This window comes from Hypanus sabinus, chromosome 2 (genome assembly GCF_030144855.1).
Source record: "Hypanus sabinus isolate sHypSab1 chromosome 2, sHypSab1.hap1, whole genome shotgun sequence".
In the NCBI taxonomy this organism is placed as follows: Eukaryota; Metazoa; Chordata; class Chondrichthyes; order Myliobatiformes; family Dasyatidae; genus Hypanus; species Hypanus sabinus.
The window spans coordinates 113,192,405-113,214,227 of NC_082707.1; the positions used below are offsets into that span (position 1 = coordinate 113,192,405).

General features: G+C 46.2%; 1 protein-coding gene across 6 annotated transcripts in view; it reads right to left on the reverse strand.

The window, feature by feature from the left end:
- Positions 1-16,494, reverse strand: part of LOC132382365 (zinc finger protein DPF3-like) — a 207,308-nt gene extending 190,814 nt beyond the window's left edge. For all 6 annotated transcript variants that reach the window (XR_009508304.1, XR_009508303.1, XR_009508302.1 and 3 more), the window contains exon 1: positions 16,431-16,494. Coding sequence is in view for 3 of the 6 variants with exons in the window: in XM_059952514.1 (XP_059808497.1) it covers positions 16,431-16,462 (32 nt within the window). In the remaining 3 variants the exon portion in view is untranslated. The remainder of the gene's footprint in view (positions 1-16,430) is intronic.
- Between the last annotated feature and the right edge of the window lie 5,329 nt (positions 16,495-21,823).

The window sequence follows — 21,823 nt, forward strand, 5'->3', positions numbered from 1 at the left end:
CAAACAGGTCAAAGGATTGAGGCCAGACTAAGAGTGGCCCATCAGTCCTCTAGGTTCAGGGGTTCAGCTCAGGACTAACAACCCCAACTGGTCAAGGAAAACTGTTATAGAAACAGCAATGAAGAATCCTTTTACATCCATGTACAATCCTGAGTCTCCACCCGGAAGTTGCAGAAGTGAAAACTCCAGGCACAATGAACGAAACACTGAACACTGCCAAGGCCAAGACCAAAATTGGTTTCCAGAATGGCCAAGGATAGATAGAGGTGGAGACCCTCATTGCTGACCTAAACACCAGCAGCGTAACGGGTAGTAGGCAAGTTCTTGACAACTCATGTTAAAGTAATCCCAAATAACAAATTCCCTCCCCATTCACAGGAATGGGGACACCGTCTGTGTCCACACTTCAAAGTTTGTGCTGGGCAGGGAGGGAGAAGAGAGAAAGATCAATGAAATACTGGAAGAGAGATGACATAAAAAAAACTGAAGATAGAAAGCCAATACAGAAATGTTAACATCAAACCTACCCAATATTTATGCAAACGATACTACTTTTGCAAAGATGCGATTCAGTATTTATGTCACCAATCTCAGGAGAAGCCTCAGATTCTTTTTACGTTATACTAGCATGACCTCTACTTGCCATCATAAACACTCCATGAGGTAGCAGTGGCAGATATTTCCACCTTGGTCCCAGAGGCCTGATGCACCCTTTTGCCCACAGTGCCTCTACGGCAGCTGCATTAAGCTTCAGTGAGCCCCCAGGACACAGTCTGCAGTCCAGAGCATTCAGATGTGAACAGCTTCTCACGCTGGAAGAGCAGCAATATTTGGACAGGCTAGTAAATATCTTTCAAAAAGCTGACGGCATAGAACATCAAACAATACAGCACAGGAACAGGCCATTCGGCCCACAGTGTTGTGCTGAACCAGCTAAAAAGCAAATCAAAAGCACCCAAACTCTAATCCCTCCTACCTACACCGTCTCCATCTTCCTCACATCCATGTGCCTGTCCGAGCCTCTAATGTATTTGGCCCTACCACCACACCAGGCAGCACCTTCCATGCCTCTGAGTAAAACACCTACCCTTCACATCCCCCACCCCCCACCTTCATTGCATACCCTTTAGTATTAGGCATTTCAACCCTAACAAACACATCTTCTCTCTCCACTATCTATGCCTCCCATAATCCTTGTAAACTTCTATCAGAGCTATCAGGTCATATAGCAACCATACGGAGAAAGCAATCTCATGATAACATGCTTCCTAAACCAGGCATCACCCTGGTAAACCTCTTCTACACCCTCTCCAAAGCCTCAACTCCCTTCCTATGGTGGGGCAACCAGAACTGTACACAATACACCAGATGTGGCCTAACCAGAGTTTTATAAAGTTGCAACATAACCCCTGACTTTTGAACTCAATGCCTCGATTAATAAAAGCAAGCATTCCATCAGCCTTCTTAACCACCTCATCAACCTGAGGCCACTTTCAAGGAGCTGTGAACTTGGATCTCAAGATCTCTCTGCTCAGCAACACTCTTAAGGATCTTGCCCTTATCAGTGTACTGTTTCCTTGCATTTGCCCTCCTGAGGTGCAACACCTCACATTTATCTGGGTTAAACCCCATCTGCCATTGCTCTGCCCATATTTCCAACTCAGAATCAGAATTATTATCACCGGCATGTGACATGAAATTTGTTAACTTAGCAGCAGCAGTTCAATGCAATACATAATCTAGAAGAAAAAAAACACAAAATAAAATAATAATGATAATAAATAAGTAAATCAATTGCTAGAGAGAGGGAGAGAGAGAGAGAGAATAGATTAAAAATCATGCAAAAAGAAATAATATTTACTTAAAATGTGAGGTAGCGTTCATGGGTTCATTTAGGAATCAGATGGGAGAGGGGAAGAAGCTGTTCCTGAATCACTGAGTGTGTGCCTTTAGGCTTCTGTACCTCCAACCTGATGGTAACACCGAGAAAAGGGCATGTCCTGGGTGCTGGGGGTTCTTAGTAATGGACACTGCCTTTCTGAGACACCACTCCTTGAAGACGAACTGAGTACTTTGTAGGTTAGTACCCTAGTACCCATGATGGAGCCAACTAAATTTACAACCCTCTGCAGCTTCTTTCAGTCCTGTTCAGTAGCACCCCCCCCCCCCAATACCAGACAGTGATGTAGCCTGTCAGAATGCTCTCCACGATACATCTATAGAAGTTTTTGAGTGCATTTGCTTGACGTACCAAATCTCTTCAAACTCCTAATGAAGTACAATCGCTGTCCTGTCTTCTTAATAACTGCATCGATATGTTGGGACCAGGTTAGATTGTCAGAGATCTGACACTCAAAACCTTGAAATTGTTCACTCACTCCAGTTCGATCCCTCTGTGAGATTGGTATAGACAATAGACAATAGGTGCAGAAGTAGACCATTCGGCCCCTCGAATGTTCTATATCATGTTGTATTCTTTACTTATTTTCCACACTATCCACAACTCCACCAGTCTTGGAATCATCCACAATCTCACAAACCCACCCATCTATATTTTCATCCAGGTCATTTATATACATCACAAACAGCAGAGGTCCCAGTACAGATCCCTGCGGAACTCCACTCATTACAGACCTCCAGCTCGAATAAGTCCCTTCAACCACTACCCCCTGACTCCTATGCATAAGCCGTTCTGAATCCAAACAGCCAATTCACCACAAACCCCATGACATCCCAGCAGAACACTGTGCTTGTTCTGCAGGTAACCCAGGGAATCCCATGACATCCCAGCAGAACACCGTGCTTGTTCTGCAGGTACCCCACAGACCCCATGACATTCCAGCAGTACACTGTGCTTGTTCTGCAGGTAACCCAGGGAATCCCATGACATCCCAGCAGTACACCGTGCTTGCTCTGCAGGTACCCCAGGGAATCCCAGCAGAACACTGTGCTTGTTCTGCAGGTAACCCAGGGAATCCCATGACATCCCAGCAGAATACCGTGCTTGTTCTGCAGGTACCCCGCAGACCCCACGACATCCCAGCAGTCCACCGTGCTTGCTCTGCAAGTACCCCAGGGAATCCCAGCAGAACACCGTGCTTGTTCTGTAGGTACCCCACAGACCCCACGACATCCCAGCAGTACACTGTGCTTGTTCTGCAGGTAACCCAGGGAATCCCATGACATCCCAGCAGAACACCGTGCTTGCTCTGCAGGTACCCCACAGACCCCACGACATCCCAGCAGTACACTGTGCTTGTTCTGCAGGTAACCCAGGGAATCCCATAACATCCCAGCAGAACACCGTGCTTGCTCTGCAGGTACCCCAGGGAATCACATGTGAAGTAGACTTCAGTATGTGTTTGGGATGAACCTTTCCCAGGCCTTATTAGGTACACACAATCCAGAAAACAGACTAATGTTTCATCCCCACTGGTCAATAGTGCCGAGAGGGCTATGCTATACAGAGTGAGAGGGCCCTTCTCGCTGTCATCCAGCCAAGCGGTTTATCATCAGTTATGGTGAGAAGGCATTCTACCCAAATGACTTTGACAGTTTGCCCAGGGAACTGCCTGACAGAATCCACCATCCCTTTGTGTGCCCACGAAACCTTGCAGACCACCACTTGATTAGCTAACGCACAGAAAAAGATTTGGAACCACTTGCTGAACCATGAGGAGCAGGCAGAATATCAAACACAAATGCTGGAAGTCCAGGGCAACACACACAAAGTGCTGGAAGAACTCAACAGGTCAGGCAGCATCTATGAAGAGGAGTTGACATTTTGAGCCAAGAACCTTCATCAGGACAGCAAAGAATGGGATCAGAAGCCAGAATACGAAGGTAGGGGTGGGAGCGGAAGGAAAATATGCTGGTAGGTGATAGGTGAAACCAGGCAAGAGGAAGGTGCATGGCTGTGGGAGGAGGGATGAAATGAGAAGCTGGGAACTAAAAGGTGGAAGGGATGAAGAGCTGAAGAACAATGAATCTGATAGGCTATGGGACAGTGGATCATGGAAGAAAGGAGGAGAATTAGGATCAGAATCAGGTTTAGTATCACAGCATTTCTCATGAAATTTGATAACTTTGCAGCAGCATTACAATGCAATACATGATAATATAGAAAAACACAAGTATGTGTGTATATGTATATGTGCGTGTATGTGTGTGTGTATATATATATACATACACATACACACACACACACACATATACATATTAAATAGTTAAATTAAAACTAGTGCAAAAACAGAAATAACAGAAGTGAGGTAGTTTTTCATGCTGGGTTCAATGTCCATTTAGGCACACGAGGGGGGTGAGGAACAGGGATAGGGTAAGAGCCAGAATGGGGAATGGAGAAAGAGAAGACGAGTTAGAAATTGCCAGAATTTAGAGAAATCGATGTCATGCCATTAGGTTGGAGGCTACCTAGACGGAATATGAGGCATTGCTCCTCCATACTGAGAGTGGCCTCTTTGTTGCAGTAGAGGCCATGGACCGACCTGTTGGAATGGGAATGGAAAGTGGAATTGAAATGGTGGCCACCAAAAATTCCTGTCTTTTATGGCAGACAAGGCGAAGCTGCTCAACAAAATGGTTCCCCAGTCTGTATCAGGCCTCCAACAGACCACGACTGAGGTGTTAGTTCACCTGGAAGTACGTTTTGGGGCCCTGAATGGTGGTGAGGGAAGCAGTGTAGGAGCAGGTGTAACACTTGTCCCGTTTGCAGAGATAAATGCCAGGAGGGAGATCTATGAGGAGGGCAAGAGGACAAGGGAGTCACAAAGAAAGCAATCCCTGTGGAGAGTGGGGATGAGGAATGGATTGCTTAGTGGTAGGGTCTCACTGAAGATGTTGGAAGTTATAGAGAATGATGTGCTAGATGTGGAGGTAGTAGGTAAAGACAAGAAGAACTCCATCACTGTTATACCGGTGGCAAGATGGGCAAGGGCAGATGTCCGGAAGACACAGGTGAGGGCAACATCAATGGCAGAGGAACAGAAACCCTATTCCTTGAAGGAGGAGGGCATCTCAGATGTTATGGAATGGAAAGCATCATCCTGAGAAAAGATCTGGTGGAAACAAAGAAACAGAACAGGAAATAGCATTTTTACAAGTGACAGGGTGAGAAGAGATATAGTCAAGATTAGCTGCAAGAGTCAGTATGTTTATCAAAAATATCAGTGTGTCTCCAGAGATGGAGTCAGAAAGATCAAGAAAGGGGAGAGAGGTGTCTGAGGGAGGAAGTAATTTTGAGGGCAGGGCAGAAATTGGAGATAGAGCTGATTAAAATGATGACCTCAGCATGGGAGTCAGAAGCAGCACCAACACAAGTACTTGTCAAATACACTGGGAAAGCACTAGGTCCTTTCTCAGGACCAATACAGCTCCTCAACACCTCCTTGTGCAATTGGATCCTTGATTTCCTCAGTTGCAGACCCCATAGATTGTTAACAACATCTCCTCCACAATCTCTGTCAGCATAAGAGCATCACAAGGCTGTGTGCTTAGCCCCCTGCTCTACTCGCTTTACACTTTTGACTGTGAGACTAAACACAGCTCCAATGCCTTATGACGTACAGTCAAGATGACACCAGCAAGCAATAGTTCCTCAGACATCTTCCAGATAGCCAATCTCTTCAATTATTTCACTTTCTCCACATCTTCTGTTTGTTCTTTTGGTCTTGATTGTGCTTCAAATACTGTTGGAGCCTGTAACTTGCAGTTTGGAATTTGAGCAACTGATCTAACACTCTGCTGTTCCCGGAGACTACCGAGAGCAAGCTCATAGAGAAGACTAGAGACCATGATTGACTCCATTTTGCAGCGTCAAGGAAGATTGAATGCAGAGGTGGTCAGTGGTTGCTCCTCATGGAGGCCCTGAGTTGAAGGGTCAGTAACCCAGTTGGCGGCGTTCAGAATGCGACAGGTCAGCAGACTAGCAGTTGCTCTTCACGGAAGGGCTGAGTTCAATTCTGATGTGACAATGTTTTCGAAATTAAGATTTATGTGATTATTAGCTTATAGTGCTCTCCTTCAGATCTTTGTGATTTCTTTCTCATTGCTTATTGGGTGATATGTTAGGTTTTGAGATGGAGGGGATGGGGGTTTGGGGGCTGTTAGTCTTGCTGGTTTTTCTGTGTAGGCGATCTGTTAGTTTTAATGTACGCAAGAGGGGGTTGGGGTTTGGTGCTATTTTCACTGATCTTTTCTGCGAGGGGAGGGTTTTGTCACTGTTGTTTTGAGATGGAGGGGATGGGGGTTTGGGGCTTGATATCCCAGTTGCCGTTTTCAATGAGAGAGATCCGTTAGCTTTTATGTGATGGAGGGGATGGTGGGGGGAATTGAGGTTTGTGAGTTCTGTTTCTTTTTCTTTGTCATGCATGGAGGGGGTTGATATTTTTTCCCTTTTCTGTATTTCAATGGCTATCTGGAGAAGACGAATATCAGAATTGTATTGCACATGCATACTTTAACAATAGAATATACTTTTGAACCATATTCAAGTTTGTTAATGACACCACTGTCATTGGCTAAATCAAAGGTGGTGAGAAATCAGCTTGAAAATCAGGCTGAGTGGCACCACAACAGCGGCGACCTCTTTCTCACTCTCTGCAAGACCACTGAGCTGATTATAGACTTCCAGAGCAGGAAATCGGAGGTCCATGAGCCAGTCCTCACCAGAGAATCAGAGGTGAAGATGTCTAGCTACTTTAAATTCCTTGGTGTTATGATTTCAGAAGATCTGTCCTGGACCCAGCATGTAGGTGCAATTATGAAGAAAGCACGGCAGCACCTCCACTTCCATAGGAGTTTGCAAAGATTCCGCGTGACATCTATACATTGACAAACTTCTATAGGTGTGTGGTGGAGAGTATATTGACTGGCTGCACCGCAGCCTGGTAATGGAAACACCAATGCCCCTGAACAGAAAATCCTGTAAGAAGTGGTGGTTGCGTCCCAGTCTATCACAGGAAAAGCCCTCCTCACTGCTGAACACATCTACACAGAACATTGTCAGAGGAAAGCAACATCCACCATCAGGGATTCCCACCACCCAGGTCATGCTCTCGTCTCACTGCTGCCATCAGGAAGGAGATACAAGAGCCTCAGGACCTCACTCCACCAGCTTCAGGAACAGTTATTACTCCTCAATCATCAGGCTCTTGAACCAAAGCGGATAACTTCACTTGCCCCATCATTGAAATGTTCCCACAACCTATGACCTCGTTTTCAAGGACTCTTCATCTCATGTTCTCAATATTTATCACTTTTTTATTATTATTATACTTGCACTCCATTTCTGCCCTGTTGATGCAGCCTTTCATTGATTCCATTATGGTCATTGGATTTATTGAGTTTGCCCGCAATGAAAGGGAATCTCAGGGTTGTATATGGTGACATATGTGTATTTTGATAATAAGTTAACCTTGAGCTTTGAGACTAGAACCTGAAGTCATTGGTTTAGGATGAAAGGTTAAAAGGTTAAATATTTAAAGGGAACCTGAAGGGGGAACTTCTTCACTCAGAGAGTGGTACAAGTGTGGAAGAAGCTGCCAGAGAAGGTGGTAGATGTAGGTTTAATAGCAACATTTGGGTAAGTACACAGATAAGAAGGGTAGAGAGGACTATGGTCTGGATGTGAACAGATGGTGGGACTTGGCAAGGAGATAAAACAGGTCAGAATGGACTGGATGGGCCAAAAGCCTGTTTTACTGCTGTACGACTAATGATTAATATCTATTCTTTATTCATGCAAATTTCATTACGAGTTCAGTTACTCTTCATCTGTTTTACACTATTGCTGGGATGTTTTCAATATTTTTGTGAAGACAGACAAAATATTTACTTCTGCTGCCTCTTCACCTCCCCCACCCCTGTGAATTGTCTTAACTTGTTCAGTAAGGGATTCACATTAACTAATCCTCTTTTTATTCATCTGCAGAAGTCTTTTTTCCCTCACTTCTATTTTCCCCATCCCTGACAATGCCTCAACTTTCTCTGCTAAATTTTGAACTTTCTGTATGTTGCAGTTTCATTTAATCTTCTGATTTTACTTATAGACTCAAGAGATTCTGCAGAAGCTGGAATTCCAGAGCAACACACACAAAATGCTGGAGGAACTCAGCAGGTCAGGATAAGTGCCTGGAGGGAAATTAGTGAGGAGGGACAAATGGACAGGGGAATTGAGAAGGGAGCGATCCCTGTGGAAAGTGAAATGGAGGGTAGGTAAAGATAAGTTTAGTGGCAGGGTCCCGTTGAAGAAGAGTGATGTTTCAGATGCAGAGTTTCATGGTTGGTAGGTGATGACAAGAGGAATTACACCCCTGTTAAGGGCAGGTGTGTCTTCTCCCTACCTTTCCAGAGCTGAAGGAGGATTTTGGCCCAAAACATCGACTGTTTATTCATCTCCATAGATGCTGCCTGACCTGTTGATTTCCTCCAGCATTTTGTGTACACTTATTTATAAACTATATATCAATTGTTTACAATAATAACCATTGCTCATTCATCGTCTTCCTCATTTCTCATTCTACCAGTCATCTTGCACCTCATTTCTTCATAGATTGCTTCATTCAAATTTAAGACCCTAGTTTCAGACTTATCTAACTGTGTTTAAACCTTTATTTTAATTTCAACATGGTTTGCTCATTTCACAGTTCAAATTTCAAAGCAAAATTATTATTAATGTACATGTCGGTAAGTGTTTACAATGGGTAAGATGGTGAAGTGCTCTGATACGGTGGACTGTAGGGGTCCAACCAAAGGTGCCATTGTCTTTTTCGTTTACAATCTCAAGACACTGCTGGACATTAAGAACTTCAAGTAGTGCAGGTCTACCCTACGAACGAGCTGCTTGTTAGTGGAGAAGATGGACTTGGTGCAGACCATGCTGCTGCTTGCTACAGAAAAGCGTCTGAGTCCGTGCACAAAGAAAAATAGCGAGTGATTATCTTCGATGTTTTTCATGTGACTGAAAGACCTGGTGGACATTGTTAATGCAGAATACTGCAAGCCCAGTTCACTGGTTTATCGACAAGATCGATGGCAGGGGAACCGCGTGGACTAGGCCTCAAAGTTACGATGTTGCCTGGTGCAGCCATCCAGGCGAGAAGATGCTGGGGGCGGTGTGCCATGTTGGGTTAGGGGCTAGCTCCTCCCATCAGTACTGCCCCCACCCCCATGTTCACCTGATGGAAGATGAGCTGGATTGCATCTGTCTGCAGACTGCGGTGGCCTTACTCTTGCCAACAACATCCATGCACCATCAATCTACGGGACATGACTTGGGCTATCTTATATTACGTAGATTTATTTTTTATGTGGGACTGTGTGCTTATGTAATTTTTAATGTGCCTTGTGCTGTGTGTGATCGTTGGTACTGTTCAGAGTAACGCTGTTTCACTTGGCTGTTTTTGTGGGTATTCATGTATGGTTGAATGACAATTAAACTCGGACACGTTACATATCCTCCCTTGAGAATCACTTTCTTGCAGACATTTACAGGAACAGATACAATAACATTTTACAAAAGGCTATACATAAACAGATTGGCCATAAGAGAGCAGAATTATGTCAAATCTGCTCGACCATTTGATCATGTCTGATTTATTATCCCTCGTAAACCCATTCACCTGCCTTCTCCCCGTGATCTTTGATACCCTGACTAATCAAGAACCTACCAACATCTGCTTTAAATATACTCAGTGACTTGGTCTCCATAGCTCTCTGTCATAATCTGTTTACTAGGGCGGGGGAGAAAGAGCTGTAGGTTTTCTATATTTCTATTAAAAAAAAAACAACAAAATGCTGGAAGAACTTGATAGGTCAGACACCAGCTGTGGAGGAGAATGGACAATTGGTGATTTGTCTCAAGACACTCATGTAGAGCAGGGGTTCCTAACCTTTTTGGGTCATGGACACCTAACATTAACCAAGGGGTCCATGGACCCCAGGTTGAGTACCTCTGACCTAGACTGAGAAACAGAGGGACCCATTTTTCCCCTCCACGCATGCTACCTGATCTGTTGACTTCCTCCAACAGTTTGTTATTCTCCAGATTCCAGTACCTGGAGTTTCTTGTACCTTCCATCTCTTTACTGTCCCTCGGCTTATTGCTCTTGCACACTCCATGAATTCATTCAATGCTGCCCATTTGATCTCCCAATCCTATATGTGCATTAAAATCCCCAAGGATCATTACACATTCCAAACTGATATTGTGCCCTGCACGCCATTTCGGATACTATATTGATCTCCAACCTATGTTTTTAGCTCTCTGCCATTTCCAAGTTTCACCAAGCTGACTCTACCTATCAGTTTGAAAATGAGAGCCAGTGTGGCCTTTGGCTCAAATGTTAACTGTTTCTCTTACCATAGATCCTTCTTGACCTGCTGAAGTTTTCCAGCATTTTCTCAGATAATCACATGATTTTCTGAGCCAAGATCCTTCTTTGAAACTATTATCATCCTATTCTCCATAAGGAATACACCACATCCCTCTCAATTTCACCTACTCTTCTAACTGGGTCCTGCAATAATTTCTAGCCTTGTTCACTTTGCAGTCACATCCACTGTGGATATTTGTCTGTAATTTGCATCTTTGATTAATCTATCTTGTCAATTCAGGAGAAGATTCCACAACTTTGCCTTGTTATCATTTTTTCCTTGCAGACTAAGTGGGGGAAGTATTCTTCTATGTCTGCGAGCAATTTGCTTCCTTATTGATTATTATTCTGTTGAAGGTTTGGCAAATATTTGGTAATACAGAATACTGGGTCAGATTCACTGGTTCATTGGTGAGACTGGTGGTGGGGGGAGCTGCGTGGCCTTGGTTGTGGTACGGACCAGGCACTCATGCTTTGGAGTTGTCTGTTCCAGCCATCGAGGAGGGAGACACCGGAGCTGGCTGTGTGCAGCTGGATTCCATACTGGGATGGTCTGTCCCATTGGTGCTGCTCTCCAGTGTTTGCTCAGTGCAGGACAAACTGCTTTGCATTCATCTGTAGCTGACTTGTGCATGATGAGAACTGCTGTGGGCTGTTCTTGAAGAAAGGCAACTTCAGGACAATAACTACACACTACCAACCTGCAGGCCGTGACACTCAGGGATTTAGGCTGCTTTTCTGTAGTATTATGCGTGCTGTATGTGCCATGTGACTGTTGGTGCTGTGTTTTGCGCCTTGGCCCCAGAGGAATGCTGTTACATTTAGCTTTATTCAGGGGTATGGTTGAATGGACCTCAGACGTGAAACAGTAACCATTTCTCTCTCCACAGAAGCTGCCCAGCTTGTAGGGTCTTTTCAGTATTCCCTGCTTTTATTTCTGGTTAGTATTACCCACTTTGTTACCCTGTTCTATCATATCACTTTTCTCTTTCTCCAAATTATTAAATTTATCTTCCTGGGAGATAGCTTTGGAATTCAAATACTTTGGCATCAACATTGCTGCACTGGCTGAAACAGGTTGGACAAGGGACGGTCAGTTTAATGAGCAAAGCAGGTGGTAGATAATAGAGGAATACTATCCCCATAATGTGAGCTTCGCCATCAAGATTGAATTAGCCTGTCTCAGTGTCTCCTCCTGCAGAATTGGTTATGCCCCATCTACTCACACAACAGAACCAACACAGATCAACCAGACACACATCCCAACCCGGCAAGTTTTCAACTAGGACAAGAACTACTTCTTTCCTGACCTGAAGTAAATTCCAGTGTGCATTCTAATGGGAAACAAACTGATCCGAATGGATGACTTAAACACAGAAAAACTGGGATGCAATCTTAGGCAAGATGCCATTGGTAAGTAAAGGCAGCGAACTCTCAGTGGGATTCTCCTCACCCCATCTCATCACAACATGAAGCAGAAGGTGCCATGGCAACAGCCACCTGCTAGTTCAAGCACAGACACCTGTTAAGTTTATATTATTGTCCAAGCAAGGAACTGCAAAGTTGTCTGCATTACATCTGCAAGGCAGGCACAAATGATTGTTGTCTAACCACTGTCAAATTCACTACTTGCACCAACCTGACCCTAAAACATCAGCATCAACACAAGCATTACCACGTTGTGTGTTTCCTGCCAGCATACAAGCCAAGATCCTAACCATAAGTCTAACAGAACTATTACCAAGATGACAAAAATCAACAAGTTCAAAGTCAAATCTATTGTCAGATACACGAGTACACGTATGCACAGGTGCAATGAAAAGCTGACTTGCAGCAGCAGAGACACAGCCATCACAACAGCGACATGTCATTGCCCCAATACCTCTGCCATTGTCCCAATACTTCTGCCAACCTTCCCACATCTCACATCAGGGATCGAGCATTCACAACAGTGACATGTCTAGAACAATACTGTCATTGCCCCAATACCTCTGTCAACCTTTCCCACAGTATTTCACCTCAGCTCCAACAAACCTCCTGCTGGAGTGGACCTAACCCTCAGAATTAAGCCAGTTACCCTACAATGGCAACACTCTATCTCAGTAGTCAACAGTATACTGACTCTGCTTGAGCACGTTCAGAAGTTGAACTCCAAGCCACCAGCTTTTACTGAAGGGCTTTGAAACAACAGCATCATTGTCATCAAACCTTTGTCAACAGATAACAGCTTTTTCACCCCAGCGTTTTTCCATTAGTTAAGCAAAGAAAAATACAGCAACTAAAAATCAGTTTCTCATGAACAAAGGGATGGTGATTCACCAACAAGAGAACATCTGCAGATGCTGGAAATCCAAAGCACCACACACAAAATGCTGGAGGAACTCAGCAGGCCAGGCAGCATCTATGGAAAAGAGTAAACAGACGACGTTTCAGGGAGAGACCCTTCGTCAGGATGATGTCAATTCAGCCAGCTCCACAGGCATAACCTTCCCCACCACTGAGGACATCTTCAAGAGGAGGTGTGGCATCCTTTACCACCATCTCTCACCAGCTGGGTAAGGTGGTGATTCAGAAACAGCTTCTTGCTCTCTGCCATCTCCTTTCTGAATGGTCTATAAACACTACCTTGTTTTCTTTTTTTTGCACTATTTAGTTTTGGAATGCATATTATGCATTATGTATGGCTGCCACTACACAAACAAGCTCATGTCATTAGTCAGTGATAAAAAATTTTCCTCTCAATGAAGCATCCTTCAAATAGAAACAAAGTTGTCGCATCAACATGACCGTTTCAGCCCCAGCACAGGTTGAATGACTATTTTCCTTTAATATTAAAGATAATCTTGAAATATTGGAATACTGTAAAACTCCATGCCATAAATTAGATTGCAGATAAAATATATTTAAGACCTATCACAGTATATTAGTAATTGTTAGTATGTGTTCTGATACAGTGTTCACAGACTAATATCCCAATATCATTTCCCTATGCAGAAATGCTATGAATCTCCAGTCACTACAGCAGTAAGGCTCAAATAGATAATAAAGGTAGAGATTTCACAAACAGACAGGTAGGTTCCATTCTAGTCAAACATCGAAATTTTAAGAAATTTGAGCCCCAACTAATCTACGAGAACAACAAGGCAGTTTACTCTTCAAGCCTCTGGTGGTCCCACAGTGGCCAGCTGGATATCACAGCTCTTAGTAAGGTTGTAAGCTGCACTGGGGTAAGGAAAGCCAAGGAGAAAGGACATAATGTGCACAATAATCCAAGTGCACGAGGAATTCAGCAAGATAGGCAGAATCTGTGAAGGCGAAGGGTTAGCCAGCAAGCGGCATCAGGGGTCAGACAGGCTGAAGGCAATTGAAATACTTTTGCCACTAGTCCTTCAAACTACTCCTACTGAAAACCCCATCCTAAACCTGGAATCAGACTGTAACGGAGCTCCCCAGAATCGCAGCCTGTGGGCTAAGCAGACTGATCCTGTTCCCTGTTCCGGAGTGCTCCTCACTACTCTGAAAGCAATATGTGCCAACCCGGTCACCAGCAGGCTGGGGAGCTGGATTCCTGCTAAGTTAACCAGACTCAGTAAATAGCTTCCTCTCACTGGTTGGCTTCACCCTTTGTTCCTTGTTCCACTATCCTTACCTCGCAGACTCCCAGTTTCTTGCATCATTTCCACACCCCCACCCCCCAAACCTAGATCCACCTGCTGGCTCTTGCTCAACCTCTTCTGCCTGCTCTCCATCTCCTTTCTTTCCAGTCCTGATGAAAGGTCTTGACCCAAAACATCAATTGTCCACTTCCCTCCACAAATGCTGCCTGACCCATTGAGTCCCTCAGAAAGGCATCATTACTCCAGAGATTCTTCAAATTCTGGAAATCCGGAGCAACATAGCAAACTCAGGCCAGGCAGCATCCACGGAGTGAAATTCTTGATGAAGGGTCTCCACCTGTTTATTTTCCGCCAGCATTGTGTGTGTTGTTGAAGTGTGACCATGACGGTGGCACAACAGTGCGGCAGTACCTTGTCACTTCACCAGATAAACATTGACCAGGGCGTTTCAAAACCCAGAAAGCGAGTTTTCATCATGGGTTGCAACAAGCTGATCAAAACAACATTGACTTCGAAGTTACTTCAATGTATCTGCGACCATTCATCTCTTAAAAACATTGAATTAGTAAACAAGGGACGGTCTAACAATGAATCAGCATTTCAGTAACCTGAGATACAGCAGCAATTTAAAAGCACCGGGTCCTTCACAGGGGTGCTAGCTTACTTGTCACAGTCCGGCTAAAATAAACATCAACTTACAAGCCACCAGAATGAAACAGACGAGTTAAGACAAAAATAGACTTTAAAAAATATCTAGTTGGGAAGTCAGGGAGGTTTAGTGCCAGCAACACCGGCTCAGCCCCGTTCTCCTTTTGACAGTGTGGGTTTCCTCCCACATCCCTAATGTTTGTGTGCGTGTGGTGGGGGAGACTGATTCGCCATTGTCGATTACCTCCGGAAAACAAGCAAGCGCCAGAATCCGCAGAGTTGGTGAGAAGGGGCCGTTTCTGTGATGTGCGACTCTGAAAAGGCTTCCAGTGTTTGGGAATTGTCAGCTGAGGATACAGCCAGGAAAACAAGGGATGCTCAGGTGGGTTGAACTAGAGGCTCCAAGGCTGCAGGGCTGAAAGGGAGGGCTGAAAAGATGCAGGGATTTAAAAACAATGACAATTTTAAAAGGTAAATTATTGTGATCTGTCAGGTGCCAGTCTAGGCTGAACACCGCGGCGGTGGGCAAATGGACTCTGATGCCAGTTTGGATAGGTGCCGAGTTTTGAATGAGCAAGCTGGTATTCACAGAATTCTTGCAGTGATGATGCCCCTCGGAGAGTCAGAGGGCCAGGGCTGAGCGAAATGAAAAGCCCGAGGACAGGAGAGGATTCCGGCTCGGCAGGCTTCTCTCCAGTGACGTGGAAGGCTGGCTGAAGCGGTCTGGGAGCGCGATTAGAACGGCTGCTTGTAGAAAGTCAATAAACTAGTTACGCATTAATAAAACAAAAGAAGGATATTAAACACGCTGGGGGCATGCAACTGCGACAACGATTTTTAGAATGTATAATAAAATTAAATGCATCACGATTCACACTTGTTACTATTTAGCGTATAAATAATACGATAGTCACGCACTGTCAGAGGAAGAAACATACACGTGGATTTGCAGATAAACGAAACATAAGAAATGAAATCAGGAGCAGAAGCCCATTGAAAGGCGAAGTTAGGGTTCCTGTGTTTGGAGGCAGCACACCTGGAATAGGAACTACCTTAACATGGACAAAGACAGCATGCACGCAAAATCCAACCCGTCAAAAGTTTACAACAAAATGACGAGAGTCATTCAAACTTTGTTTTTAAAAGTGCACGTTATTGCGTGAGAAACATTAAGTGCCGGAAAAATAAACAGTTACAGTAAAGCGGATGCCGCCTCGGACACTCTTTCTCTTTTGGTTCAAATTAAGGCGAATGCATTCGATTGACCGCAAGGAAATTTGCCCTTTCAGGTCCAACAGCAGCAAGGATGCGCTGCTGCAGGTGAACAGTAAGCGGAGAGGTCTGGAAACGACCACCGCTCCAGGGAAGGAGGGAAGCCGGCCGGCCGGCAGCAGAAGGGGTCGCTCGGTGCAGCAACCGGCAGGCAGCGGAAGTGCGTCTGTCACCCACCGCGGACAATCCATCTGTCAAGCCGGGCCCCGGCAGGGCAGACAGAGGCACTCCATCCCTGACCAGAGCCCGCAAACAACACACTGACGGCGCCGCCCAGACACCGGCGGTCCCGTAGCTTGCCGACAGCGCGCCCCTTCCCCTGGCTGCCCAGCGAGATGCCCCTTCCCCTCCCTCTCCCCGGACCGGGGTCCGGAGCAATGGGAAGCGCAGCTCGCCACAGCCGGAGGGCTGGATGTGTCTGCCTGCCGGGTGGAAGGGTGGGCTAGGCAGAGCAGAGGGCTGGCGGCCCCACAGCTGACCAGCGCCGCAACAGCTGCTTACTTACGACTTGAGAGGATTGTGAATGACGGCCGCCATTCCGCTACAATGAAGCCGCCTCCGGCCGGAGCTGCCGAGATACACAGCGTCCGCCAATAGGCGAGAAGCCGGCCGCGGAGGGCGGGGCCAGCCGTCCGATTGGCCCAGCTGACCGCGAGCCCCGCCACGCCCACCGGACCACGTGCGGCGCTCGGCGCTGTTTACCCGCTGTCCAGCCCCAGCTGCCCCCTTGCACCTTCATCCCAGGGCACGCCGCGGTTTGCTGCCGGCTGGGCCATTTCCCGGGGCTGCATATTTAAATTTCAACCACCCAGCAACACACTTCTGGAGGCCGATGCGATTTGTGACACACAGAAAGCTTGTCCTGTTTGACATTGGTTTTCTTTCTCTCCTGATTGTGCAGGGTCTGGCAGCCTCCCAGTCCTCACCTCCGTCGCTGGGTCTGGCGGACTGCGAGCGGTATCTGCTCTCACCTCGCACTTCTGTCGGCGGCGCCCGCTGACCAGTGTGCGAGAATAAAAGCCCAGTTTCTTTTGTTACCTTTTTCCCCACAGCAACTCCGACAGCTTTACCTTCTTTTCTGTAATTGTATTTCAATATTTGTAAAAGAGACAACAATGCAGATAACGTTTCGAGCCGTGTCTGGGTTATTCCTGATTTATTTTTCATTCAGATTTCATTTTTCTCATTTTAGACTTATAAAGTAGTTAATTCCACAGATGTCATCTTATGAAACTTACAATCTGTAACAAAATGACTAGGAATATACTGGTATCACTGTGAAATTGCAACATTGTACATTCATTTCCTGCCGCTACACTACTTTCTTGTCAAACCGCGTAGTTGTCAACCCAGGTGCTGCTGACTCAACCTTCCAAAGTCTTCTTTTATCTATCTATCTATTTAGCGAGAGAGCACGGAATAAACCCTTCCGGCCCTTCGAACGCCGATTACCCTAACCTACTCTGCCACTTCCTATCCCTGTGCAAATCTGAACAGCGAGCTCACCATTACGGCATTACCATGGGGGCATCTGCGTTCAGTAAGGAGTTTGTACGTCCAACCCGTGGGTTTCCTCCCACCGGACATTATAAATTGTCATATGATTAGTTTAAAAAATAGATGGGCTGCGGGGCCTAAAAGTATCAGGTGTTCTCTAAATAAAGCCAATCAGCTGGGATCCCTCGCAGCAGCCACTTTCAACACCACCATCTACAGGGCTCCCTTTAAACAACCTGCTTCGACGTAAATTTAACCTGCGCAACCCCGCTTTCAAAAGAAATAAATTGCAGGTGTTCAAAAAGCAGCGTTTAGTAGGGTTCTAGGAATTAGACCCAGAGATTTTGAAAGCCCAATATGTATGTCCCGATAAGATAGGGGTATTCTGGAGTTGTTTCTGGGCGCTACACTGTAGTTCGTGCTGCCTTGAGAGTAGTTCAGCAACAGCGGGATGCAAGGGGTTAATCAGCAGATCAGCCGTGGAGACACGGGCTGCAGGCGACGGGATCCGCAGGAACACACAATCGGCTGGAGGAACTTTACGGATCACGGTGAGACGCTTCATCAATGCGGCGGGAGTCACACTGTCCTGCAGAGAGCGCGGTCAGTTCCACCCGACATCCGGACTTGGCCAAGCGACGAAACATAGTTCGAATAAAACGTGTATTTAAATAATATAAGCAACGCGGAATCGCCAAGTTTATCAAAATAAACGAAAGGAGGAAATATAAACAATTAACCGACCTCGTTAAACAATTCACGTGCTTTAAAAACACCGGAGCGAGTCACCGACCTGCCCGGAGGGCTCACTCACTAATACATTGAGCTTGAGCAAAGGGAAATGTATTACATTTACAGAGAAAGTGCAAATAAAATGCAAAGGCCTTTGCCTGGTATATTGAAGATGAAGATTTCGTCTTTACAAGGATTATACAAGCTGTGCTTGAGCCTGGTGAAATGTGTTCTCAAGTTGTCTCTTCTGCCCAACACAAGAGAGACCGAGCAGTGTGGGAGGGGTCCTTGATTGTGTTGGCTGCTTCACGGAGCCAGTGAGAAGTACAGACAGAGTCCATCAAGAAGAGGCGAGTTGTGTGATAGACTGGCGTGACTGTTTCATGAGCCTGGTTCCAGGAGTGGGAATGATTGAAACCGATTTAACGTACTGGCGATTTTGGCGCGGGAGAGGAAGCTGAGGTTATCCTGTCTGTCCTGCCAGTGCATCTGGAGGAATTGAATTGACTTTATTTCTCACATCCTTCACATACATGAGCAGTAAAAACCTTTGTTACGTCTCCATCTAAATGTGCAATCATTGTAATTTATAATAAATGTAATATAGAGTACACTCAAGTCTGATAGCCTGGTGGAAGAAGCTGTCCCGGAGCCATTTTACAGGTGGGGGCTTTGAGGAATCTCCTGCGTCATATCTCCTATACAGGCATTATATTAAATAACACTGCGGTTTGGAAGATCATGACCTGCCTGATTACGGAGTTATACAGCACAGAGATAGGCCCCACCACACGATTTGAACATGCCAACCAAGTTGCCTATGGAATTAGTCTCATTTGCCCGAGTTTGATCTATATTCCCAAACCATTCCTATTCATATTTATTTTCAAATGGCTTTTAAATGAAACTGTACTCACCTCTGCCCTTTCCTTTGACAGCTCATTCCACATACCCGCCCCCCCCCCCCCCGGGAGAAACTTACCCCTCGGGTTTCTTTAAAATCTTAACCTTTGTCTGAATCATGCTGGGATTAGTGTCCTCATGAATTGCATAAAAAGGTTATAGACAGGGTTTTAAACTAAATACAGTAGTGGACAGAGGTTTCTAATGACAAGTGTCAGGTCTGCAAAGGCAGGCACCTTCCAGTCTCCAATCAGCTGACTGGAGGAGTGACTGGTTTCCAACTCATCACCTGCAGCCTTTTTAAACCCAGCTCCCATCCACAGTTATCGTTCACCCACCACACCAGCCAGCCTCAACCAGTTGCTCCTCGCCTTCAGCTACCTTGTTGTGTTGTATCCATTCTCCCTTGTTTCGTGGCCTCTCATGGCTCATTTTTCAGTTTATTATTGAAATGATCACTCCCCGTAGCTCTACATTTGGGTCAAGCCACCTCCCCACTTCCTGACGGGATGGATGAACCAGCATTTGCCCAGCAGAGTTTGCTCACCTAAAGGAAGTCTTCTGTTGACACATGTACATGATCCGGAAGCAGCAGGAAAATAGTGATAATCTGCTCACCACTCTCTTCCTCTCATTACTGCAACACCATGCCAGTCAACCTCACCCCTCAGAACCGCAGATTCTGATGCCTCAATGCTTTGATGGATCCTCAACCCAATGCCACAACTTCCTCTCCCCGTCAATCTTGCACTTTGAGCTGCAACCACCTCTGTGTTCGATGGACTGCACCAAGATTGCCTTGACTGGCTGAGCTCTGACCTGAGCCACTGCTAACTGGGACAACACCTGCAATGAATAAGGAATTCACTGGAGAGATGCACCAGGTTTGCGACTGGCTGGGAAGAGGAAAGGAGGCAGTGGGTCAGGTCCTTCAGGTGCCTCAAGGCTCATGCTCACCATGGAATTCGGGACCCTCGCACCAGAGTCTGGCTCAAATGCTGTTGGCCCAGTACCATCATGGCCTCTCGAAGCACTTGAGAGATGAGCTGTCTACCCACTGACCTCAAAAGCCTCATCACTCTGGCCCTCTTTGGTGACAAGCGTCTTATGGAACGATCCTCCAGATCATCAGCCAGGACCCCAGTTTCATTCCCAGAATATTTCAGGCTGCAGGACCCTCATCAGCAACACTTCCAGAACCCATGCAGTTAGAGAGGGATCCCATAGTCTCCCAACAGCGTGAACATCGGCAGAGACACAACTGGTGCATGGGAAGCTCTAGTGGATCTCAGCACAGCAAGCAACTTTCTGGACCAGACTCCGTGCAACTTGCACTCTCCACTGAGCCTATCACAGCCATTGACAGCTGTCTCGTGGGGATTGGGATGGTCAGTGCACATCAGCGTTGAAAAGCTTTGCAAGTTCATCCAATTCCTAATGGTCCATCGACGCCCATGGTCCCACATCACCACGGTTTTGCCACCTTCTGATGGGGCCACAGTGATCATGACAGTGATGGGCCAGTTTGCCACCCCAAGGTGGTCTACTTCATTGCTCTCTCCACACTTCCAAGAGCTGCTGAGACAGTGGACCTGGTTCTCCAAAATGCAGTTCGCCTCCATGCTTTCCCTCAGGACATTGTGTCGGAGGGAGGCCAATGATTTATCTCCACTTCTGGTGAGCCTTCTGCCCCCTCCCCCTCGCCTCAGTGAGTTTGTCCTCTGGCTATCATCCGCAGACCAATGGGCCATCAGAAAGAGGAGACATTTCTACTTTGCCATCTCTAACCCCTCCACAAGGACAGAGTATCTGTTCTGGATCAAACTGTCCCACAATCTACACACCTCCTCAGTCATGTTTTTGTCACCGTTTGAAATGCTTCATGGCTACCAACCCCATTGTTCCGCACAGAGGAACCCATGGTGGAGGTCCCATCCACCAGACCATGGTTCACCGCTACTGAAGGAGGACGGCATGGAGGGCCTTCCCAGCTGCCAACCCCTGGCAGTACCCACCCAGACCTAGGGACCATATCTGGCTATCCACCAAAGATATGCCCCTGTGCACTAACCCCCACAGGCTCTTGCCCTTGTTAATCGGTCCCTTCAAGGTCACCCAAAGCATCAGACCAGTCAATGAGTGCTACGGTAGTGCAGCAACTATCTCAACACCATTACAGCTCAAGGTGCTGGAGTTTAGGGTTCAATTCCAATGTTATCTGCAAGGAGTCTGTATGCCCTTCTCACGGAATGCGTGGGTTTTCCCAAGGTCCTCCAGTTTCCTCCCAGATCAAAAGATGTACCAGTTGATAGGGTCATTGTTCATTGTAAATTGTCCTGGGATCGCTGGGCAGTGTGGCTCGAAGGGCCGAGAGGACCTATTCCATACTGTATCTCAATATAAATAAACACTTACCATCTCCAGCTGCCCCGTCCCTCAGCATCACTCCTACCTGTCACTTGTCCTACCTCAATGCTGTTGTCCAGGGGTCACTCAACCCACCTGAGCTTGCACTCTGGAGCCTCGGATGGTGGTCCAGTGTACACGGTTCACCAGTTGATAGATTCATGTCATTTCGGATGGGGTGTGCAATACCCAGGCGACTAGGAAGGCTGTGGCTCAGAGGAGAGGTCTTGGGTGACATCCAGTTTCATCTTGGATCCTTTGCTCATCAAGGACTTCCAACAGACCCATCCAGACCATCCTGGGCCATCAGGTGATGGCCACAGGGGAGCAGTGGTATTGTCAGGCCTTCAGAGGTAAGAA